Genomic DNA, 9,305 nt, shown 5'->3' with positions numbered 1-9,305 from the left:
CAAAATCTCCACTCTCTTTGCTTAGGTGTGGAGCAAATGAAATGAAAGTCTTTATTTAATTCAGATTAAGTAGATTGATGACTGGCAGGAATGAGGAACCACTTCTTTTTCTTTAAATAGAACTAGAGGAAACTCTTACCTATGCCAGAGTCTCCTTTGTATGAACAACAGGTTCAGGTGCATTTCTGTCCCTCCTCCTTCCAGCACGAGCTACGGCTAAGAGTTTTACCTCCCTAGGTAATCAGGAAGTCAGCAGGTGAAAAAATACCTGTTATCTTTTCACTTGCTGCTGGGACAGCAAGTGTCCAGTGCATGGGCTGTGGCCGGAGACCTTCCCTAGAGTGTGGGAAGGGGGCTCCTCACGCACATTGCTGCCACGGGGATGGAACCCTTCCTTAGGAAATACCTGAGCTATCTCGGCTGCCTGTGGGACAAAATCTGGCCTCAGATGGAGGAACGTTGGGAGCCAATGGTGGTGGCTGGAAGCTCTGCCCCCCACAATTTGTACCAGTCCATTGTAGTGCTGTACGACTTCAATGCCCGGAGTGCAGACGAGCTGAGTGTGAAACAGGGGGAAGAGCTCTTCAAGATCTCTGATGAGGGAGACTATATGATGGCCAGGAAGGTGACAGGCAGCATGGAGTTAGGGCTGGTCCCTGCGAACTATGTGACTCAGCAAAGTGTGACCAGTATTCATGAACCGTGAGTGTCTAAACTGCACCTTTAAGCACCCCTTCTCACCTCCCCCCTCTCACCTCCCCCCTCATCCTTATACATCTCACATGCCCCCTCACTGTGAGTCAGCCCCCTCATACTTCTCACCTCCCCCCTCATTGTATGACTGGCCCCTCATACCTCCCTTCCTCACTGTGAGGCTGTCCCCTCATACTTCTCACCTCCCCCCTCATTGTATGACTGGCCCCTCATACCTCCCTTCCTCACTGTGAGGCTGTCCCCTCATAGTTCTCACCTCCCTCCTCCCTGTGTCTTCCCCCTAATACCTCTCACCTCCCTCTCACTGTGAGGGTGCCTCCTAATAACTCACATCCTCCCTCACTGTGAGTCTGCCCCCTCATACCACTCCCCTTACTGTGAGGCTGCCCCCTAATACTTCTCACCCCCCCCCCCCCTCACTGTGAGGCTGTCCCCCTCATACCTCTCACCTCCCCCCCCCTCCTGTCACTAACACTGACTGCCAGGATCCTGTCACTAATGCTGACTGCTGGGATAGTTTCAATAATGTGGACTGATGGGATCCAGTCACTGCTGGGATCCTGTCACTAACGCTCACTGCTGGGATCCTGTCCCTGCTAGGATCCTGTCACTAATGCTGAATGATGGGATCCTGTCACTGCCAGGATCCTGTAACTAATGCTGACTGCCAGGATCCTGTCACTGCCAGGATCCTGTCACTCTTGAGATCCTGTCACTAAACGATGACTTCTAAGATCATGTCACTGATGCTGACTGCCGGGTTCCTGTCACTAACGCTGATCCCGGAATCCTGTCACTAACACTGACTACTGTACTAGGATCCTGTCACTGGCGGGATCCTGTCACTGGCGGGATCCTGTCACTAACGCTGATGCCGGGATGTCCTTTCAGCTGGTATGCGGAAGTAAAAAATCGAGCTGAGGCAGAGGCGCTTCTCATGTCCCCACCTAATGCACATGGCTCTTATCTCATCCGGCCCAGCGAGAGCGACATTGGACAGTATTCTCTTTCAGGTGAGCGAAACGTCTGCCATGTCCCTCCCTTCTCCTGGAGCCTCCATATAAAGTGTCTGCACCAAACATAACAAATGCGTCTGGTTTAGATGCAGATTATTGGCCAGAGGGGTTTGCACGGAGATTTGGCCGAATTTTTTTCCCCCTACTATCTATTCCAAAATCTGTTGCTAGTAAAATCAATGCACTCTCCCCTAACTCTGCTTCTCTCCTACTGAAATCTCTCTCCTGGCTTCTCATTAAATCCCATATTCTCTCTTTTAAGGCTATACCCTGCTCTGCCCACCTACATCTCACCCAAATCTCTCACTATACCCTGCTCTGCCCACTTACATCTCACCCTAATCTCTCACTATACCCTGCTCTGCCCACCTACATCTCACCCAAATCTCTCACTATACCCTGCTCTGCCCACTTACATCTCACCCTAATCTCTCACTATACCCTGCTCTACCCACTTACATCTCACCCTGATCTCTCACTATACCCTGCTCTGCCCACCTACATCTCACCCAAATCTCTCACTATACCCTGCTCTGCCCATTTACATCTCACCCTAATCTCACTATACCCTGCTCTACCCACTTACATCTCACCCTAATCTCTCACTATACCCTGCTCTGCCCATTTACATCTCACCCTAATCTCTCACTATACCCTGCTCTGCCCATTTACATCTCACCCTAATCTCACTATACCCTGCTCTACCCACTTACATCTCACCCTAATCTCTCACTATACCCTGCTCTGCCCATTTACATCTCACCCTAATCTCACTATACCCTGCTCTGCCCATTTACATCTCACCCTAATCTCTCACTATACCCTGCTCTGCCCATTTACATCTCACCCTAATCTCACTATACCCTGCTCTACCCACTTACATCTCACCCTAATCTCTCACTATACCCTGCTCTGCCCATTTACATCTCACCCTAATCTCTCACTATACCCTGCTCTACCCACTTACATCTCACCCTAATCTCTCACTATACCCTGCTCTGCCCATTTACATCTCACCCTAATCTCTCACTATATACTCTTCTGCCCTGTTACATCTCACCCTAATCTCTCACTATACCCTGCTCTGCCCACTTTCATCTCACCCTAATCTCTCACTATACCCTGCTCTGCCCAGTTACATCTCACCCTAATCTCTCACTATACCCTGCTCTGCCCAGTTACATCTCACCCTAATCTCTCACTATATACTCAGCGGCGGATTTGAAAATCCGTCGCCCCTCGCTGTAGTGGCCGCCTCCTTGTTGCCGCCCTCCTCCTCCTTGACGCTGTGGGCGTCCCCGTGGTAACGCAACGGCACAACGTCATTCGACGAAGCGACGTCGCGTCGCCATGATGCAGCGGACATTGGTGACGTCCGCTGCGCCACCTGACGCCGCGGTTCAGAAGGAGGAGGTGGGTGCGGCAACATGGGAGGCGACCGCCACAGCTAAGAACATAAGTCAATACATCCCATTATATGCCCATCACATAACTCCTCCCTAACTCCTGCAACCAACACTCAAATCCCATGCTGATGTACGGGGCCCGTGGCACGAGGGATACTGTCAATGACCTTGATACTTAGAAACACAGGATACAAATAAGATTCAGGTCCATTTTTCTGCCAGCGTCCCCTGATAGATACAACCCAGAGGGAGGGAGGGAGTGTGGGTTATCTGTCCAGGCATGAATGTAGTGTACAGTGAATGGCTCTGGGGATAGAGGGGGAGATAGATGAAGAGGAATATATACTTTGTATAATTTTTCCAGTGAAGTTACTCATGCAGCCCACTGGCACCCAAGGAGTTAATAATAATGAGTAAGAATCGATAGTACAACAGTATTGGAGAAATGATTGTCCCCATGAGCGTACTATCTAATTCCTGTCCTGTAACGCCCAGAGGAGAGGCAACCCAAACACTTCTATAGGGCCCTCACCTGGGAACTTAGACTTCAGAGGCTAGAACGTCTACTAGCAGTTAAATATGTTTCTTCTCTTTGTTCCTCTTGAAACTAAAGTTCAGATAATTTGTCACTGTCATTATCCCCCAACATTGATACATTCAGTGTGCGCTGTGTCTGTCCCCCTCTGCAGTGCGCAAACACAATAAAGTTACCCATTTCCGTATTCAGAAAGATGCCAAGGGGGAATATTACATTGAGAAGGGGAGGTGTTTTCCCGGCCTCCCAGAACTGGTCGTCTTCCACCGGACAAATTGGAGACTCATCAAATGTCCTTTGCTGCAGCCCTGTGAACAACAGGTGTGTGATAAACTGCTAGGTGAGGGAGTGTGTATAATACGGGGCTCAATATCCAACAGGTGTGTGATAAACTGCTGGGTTGGGGGGGGGGGTGTATAATACAGAGTTCAATATCCAACAGGTGTGTGATAAACTGCTGGGTTGGGGGGGGGGGGTGTATAATACAGAGTTCAATATCCAACAGGTGTGTGATAAACTGCTGGGTGAGGGAGTGTGTATAATACAGAGCCCAATGTGCACCATGAGTTTCATTATATAAAATGATACTGCTGGTTTAAAATGTAAATACAAGACAGGTACATACGTTGAGAGATGGAAACGTTACCTTTAAAGTGGAAGCTATGTACAGGCATAAGGAGGAAATGTAATTGAATAGTAGATAGAGTGAGTGTACACAACGAATTACTTCAGTACTGAACCGGCCATATAAATAATGAAACATTTAGCTTGCACTCTAAACCAAGTAGTGAAGGGGACAGGAAATCTCCTTGAAATGTGGGGATTTAGGTGTGATAGCTGACAAGAGAAGCAAGCGAGACAGCAGTGTCACTGTCACCTGCTCTAGCATTTGTCCTTGTACACACAGGTGGTCAACCCAGGTGACAGCTGGGAGAGGCCGCGGTCGGAGTTCACTCAAATTAAGAAGCTGGGAGAAGGGAATTTTGGAGAGGTTTGGGAAGGAATCTGGAGATCGCAAGAAAAAGTTGCCATAAAGACCTTCAAACAAGGTTTGTGCTGTTCCTGGGACCTCCGGGCTTTGCTGGGTTACTAGTGCAGGGGTTAGCAGAGGTCATCAGCAATCTCACGTTATTCTTGGTCTCACAGAGGATATGAACCAAAGCGACTTCAAGAAGGAGATCGATGCTCTGAAGAGCCTGTACCATAGGAACCTGATTCAGCTCTTAGCTGTCTGCTCCATTGGGGAACCTGTCTATATCGTCACTGAGCTCATGACCAAAGGAAACCTGCAGACGTACTTAAATGGTCAGTACTAACCTGTCCCACTGTGTTTATTTATTTATAAAATGTGTAACCAGGAAGTCATACATTGAGAGTTACCTCTCGTTTTTAGGTATGTCCTGGGCACAGAGTTATAACAATACATGGTTACATTAAAAGAACAGCGGTTATACATTCAATTCACAGACATTTCATGGGCAGATAGAGTTGGGAAATTGGGTACAGGGGATAAAGGCCTGGTGAGTTTCAGATTGAAATAGAGAAACTTTAATATCACCAAACATTTTGAACGGCAGCAAATGGCTCACACCCTTTAGCGGCCCTTCGGCTGCACCAAAGGCTGTCCGCCTTTGGGGCGACGTAGATGTAGACTGAAGGGGTTCAGATTGAATGCAGCTGTCGTTTCAGGGTCCTTTGTCCTCCAGGGGCATTAACATTCCAGAGGGTGGGGCTGACGAAACACAGCAGTAAGCAAATGCAGATATTAACCCTTAGCAAGCTGGTTCTGTGCAGAGGGGAGTAGCTCTTGGGGTCATTTGACTCTGCGGTTCAGGAGGAGAAGGTGGGCGGCAGCAAGGAGTGAGAAATGGCGATACTACCGAGAAAGAAAAAAACATATGCAACATAGTCGGGCTCTGGACCCCTTCCAGACCGCCGGGACCCGGTAATTTGTACCAGCTTCCCCCCCACACCCCCTCTCGTAGGCCCTGCACCAGAGCAGGGTTTGCTGTTCCTCACCAGTTCCTCCCGTAAAACACAATCCCATTGGACATGATGCAGCTGACCGCTTGTTGGGAATCTGTAACACGAGCCACATCTCCTCGCAGGTAAAGAAGGACATGTACTAAGTACCACTCAGCTCCTGCACGTGATTGCTCAGGTGGCGGATGGGATGGCATACCTGGAGGTGCAACACGTGGTGCATCGGGATCTGGCCGCTCGGAATGTCCTGGTGGGAGATAACCTCATCTGCAAGATTGCAGATTTTGGATTAGCCAGACTTCTCAAGGTTGGTCTTCGGCTGGGTCACTCTCCTCTGCTAAAAGGCGCTGTCCTTTGTAGCACCAGTGGGTCGAGTAATGGCAGGTTTATCTTATAAGATCAATGTCTTTTTGTGCATGTGTGTCTTTACTCCGGTCAGTGATGGAAGGGGTTGCAGGCACCTTCAGCATTGAAGGGGTTATAACCTGTAATACTTTCTCAGCATTTATAGCAACCCTGATCATCTCAAACATGGGAAGAATATCACCTCCTTCCGCAGCTCCTTTGTGGGATGGCACGGTGTGCTGACCAGGGACACACAGTGACACGGACCTGCCCTCCCCTTCCACTTGTAGAGGGACTTTCCTTTTTCCCTGCACTTCTTGGTCCTCTGGCAGACAGGGAGCATGCATTTGTATTAGGATATCCTCATAAGATGTGATTACATGCGAGAAGGAGCGGCTCAGTGAGTAGAGACACTGGCTGGCACTGAGTTTGAAGCAGGGGAGCCTGGTACAATTCCCGGTGTCGCTTTATCTCCCTGTGCCTCAGGCACCAAAATCATAGATTGTAAGCTCCACAGGGCAGGGACTGTGTCTGCAAAATGTCTCTGTAAAGCGCTACGTAAAACTAGCAGCGCAATACAAGAACGTGCTATTATTATACAAGAACATGCTATTATTATTATTAAATAGGTCAATAGGAAGAGTTAATTGATCATTTCGATGTCCCTACTGGAAAGAAAATTAGCAAGATAGAAATAGACTAAAGCGCTCCAATGCAGGTATATGAGAATTTACATATGCCAGACCACTAAACAAGGTATAAGGAATGTGTAATGATATTAGTACTTAATGTCCAATGGTATGGATACTATCCTCCTGAAGACAGGTGGTAGATGGTACTCGCCCACCCACCATCAGTCTTATTGGCAGGTTCCCCTGAACAATATAATACTCACATTCCCTTGACGTGGTAGGCAGGCCGTGCAGCTTCCAATGTATAGTTGATAAGGTAATAAGGGAAGGAAAAAGCGCACAAGCAAAAACGGAGCAGGAAGGACCCAAAGAAAATTAGAATGTTTGATGAAACAAAAAAGTTAAAATGTTGCCAACAAGGTGTTAGTTGATTAAGGAGCCAATAACAGTGACACGAGTGCAAAATGTTTTTGTAAGTGAAGTAGAACCTTCAGTGTCCACCTCTTCTCTCCTCCTGTCATCCGTCAGATTTTCCGTAGTCTCTCGTTTCTCGCTCCTCCGGTGAATCTGACGCTTCATTTTTTTTTTAACGCATTCTCAGGATGACATTTACTCACCGGAAAAAAACGTCAATATCCCAGTAAAATGGACAGCCCCCGAGGCTCTGAAATACAACAGATACTCCACAAAATCCGACGTCTGGTCCTTTGGGATACTGCTGTATGAGGTGTTCACGTTAGGAAAGCAGCCGTACCAAGGTGAGAAACTCCGGCAACCCAGAGGTGGGCAATTTACTTTATCGTAATCCCTCAACATTCAGTGTTTAGTGCAGGTTAGGGGTTGGGGTTTTTTATGCAGCGCTGACCACATGGGCTGACCTCAAAAGATGTTCGAAGGGGGAGTTCTGAGAGTTAGGACAATCCCAATTGGGGTAAATTGGGACATGGAAACTTTATTCAGGGAGAAAATAAGATGGTACCTTATGGCAAGATAACACCAGGGTTTGTTTGATTAACCCTTCCTTTTCTGGGTAATTCACTCTATGGGATCCTAAGTAGCCTGAACATGTTTTCTGTGCTGTTATCCCCCAGGCATGAATAACCGGGAAGTGTTTCAAAAGATCTCAGAGGGGTACAGACTGCCGCGCCCCCATCTCTGCAGCGCTGCTGTGTACAATCTAATGGAAAAATGCTGGATGAATGAGCCTCCGCAGAGACCCTCCTTTCAGGAGCTGGTGACGAAACTGACATTTATCCAGCGCTCTGTCCGGTGATGAACTGGACTTAGATGCTCCAACCACCGGCCGATGTGCAACGATGTGCAATGAAGCCTCCTCTAGAAGCCCCAGAACAATAGACTGTTTGCGCTGTGTGCCTCATCATTTCGTATCTGAAGAATGGGGGAATGTTACTGAGAGCTTCAAATATCTCCAAACAATGCGGGAGCAAAGGGGCCTAACTGAAGCCAGGTGCGGGGAAAATCCCTCTTCAATGACAAGGTTGTAGGTGTGTGAGAAAACCTCCCAAGATAGGCAGAGAGAGTAACATAACAGGAGAAATTCTGAGCCAGAGATCTGCAGGGTCAGTAGTCATACAGTTACTACAGTACAAAGAGAGCAGGTTAATAACCTTTTGTTTGCCGTTGTCTTGTATGGAGATTAAAAAGGTGCAGCCTTTGTCATGCACCACTCTGTGTCTATATGAACATGTCCTGTGCACAGGAGGGAGAAGCATTAACCCTGTTAAAAAGTGAGCTGTAATTCACTTTGATTGTACTGGGCAGGGTTTGTGTTGCATATTACGTTGCTAGCCCCTGTGATAGCCAGTTGTAAGGCGAAAGGGACAGACCTGGTCAGCTTAATTTAACTTCTTCACTGTCCTGATCTCCTCTCTGTGAACGATCAGCCAATGATAGATATGTTTAGATGCACAAAATAGTTCTGAATCGTCAGTCATTTCATGTTATACCTCGTCTTTATGGGGCAGGGAATTGTAACCATTAAATAAAATCATGGTGAAACTGTCTTGAAGTGATCTGGATGAGCGAGCTAGCGAAGGCATTAAGTAGACTTTGTGGCCACTTTGGGTGGGTGTTTGTTTTTTTTTGTTTGTGTGTTGTCAAGCCACAGGCCAAATACCTTGACCGATGCTGAAAGATGTTGAGAGTACCTTTCTGACATCCTACGTAACTTAGATCTGCCTCACAGGGGGCTGAAGGGTGGGAGGTGTGTGCTGGGTGAGGTAGCCTCACATGGGGGGTAATAGGTGTGTGCTGGGTCAGGGAGCCCCACAGGGTAGTGCGCTGGGTGTGTTGTGAGTGAGGGAGCCTCACGGGGGGGGTGGGAGGTGTGTGCTGGGTGAGGGAGCCTCACACGGGAGTGAGAGATGTGTCTGGGTGAGGGAGCCTCACATGGGGGGTAAGAGGTGGGTGAGGGAGCCTCACACGGGAGTGAGAGGTGTGTCTGGGTGAGCAGTACACTAAGTGAGATGAGTGAATATACACACACGGTCATAGTTATATTCCTTGCTTTGCGTCCAATGACCAGGAAGTAATAGTTAAATTGGCCCTATCACTGTTGGCATGTATGCTCTGAACTCTGTATCTGTATCAGGCTGTGTCTGTTTGCTTAGTAAGCAGAGCTGAGCCCATCCTGTGTTGCGAGTAATGGGTGCCC

The 9,305-nt window shown here is 48.1% G+C and overlaps 1 protein-coding gene across 1 annotated transcript; it reads left to right on the top strand.

The window, feature by feature from the left end:
• Positions 1 to 231: 231 nt before the first annotated feature.
• Positions 232 to 8,660, top strand: SRMS (src-related kinase lacking C-terminal regulatory tyrosine and N-terminal myristylation sites). The gene is made up of 8 exons (XM_075571512.1): positions 232 to 702; positions 1,606 to 1,727; positions 3,826 to 3,992; positions 4,579 to 4,720; positions 4,818 to 4,976; positions 5,780 to 5,961; positions 7,233 to 7,389; positions 7,723 to 8,660. Exons 1-8 carry the CDS (start codon positions 383 to 385, stop codon positions 7,902 to 7,904), a joined length of 1,431 nt encoding a protein of 476 aa, XP_075427627.1. The 5' UTR covers positions 232 to 382; the 3' UTR covers positions 7,905 to 8,660.
• The last annotated feature ends 645 nt before the right edge of the window (positions 8,661 to 9,305 follow it).

Source organism: Ascaphus truei, chromosome 15 (assembly GCF_040206685.1).
Source record: "Ascaphus truei isolate aAscTru1 chromosome 15, aAscTru1.hap1, whole genome shotgun sequence".
Lineage (NCBI taxonomy): Eukaryota > Metazoa > Chordata > Amphibia > Anura > Ascaphidae > Ascaphus > Ascaphus truei.
The sequence above is the reverse complement of the archived record's forward strand: the minus strand, read 5'-3'. Positions and strand labels throughout refer to the sequence as shown.

Excerpts from the sequence above, each read along its gene's own strand:
- SRMS (XM_075571512.1), top strand. The coding sequence starts at position 383 with ATGGAACCCTTCCTTAGGAAATACCTGAGCTATCTCGGCTGCCTGTGG. Across the intron at positions 4,977-5,779 it reads CCTGCAGACGTACTTAAATG|GTAAAGAAGGACATGTACTA; the intron begins GTCAGTACTAAC and ends ATCTCCTCGCAG. Across the intron at positions 7,390-7,722 it reads AGGAAAGCAGCCGTACCAAG|GCATGAATAACCGGGAAGTG; the intron begins GTGAGAAACTCC and ends GTTATCCCCCAG.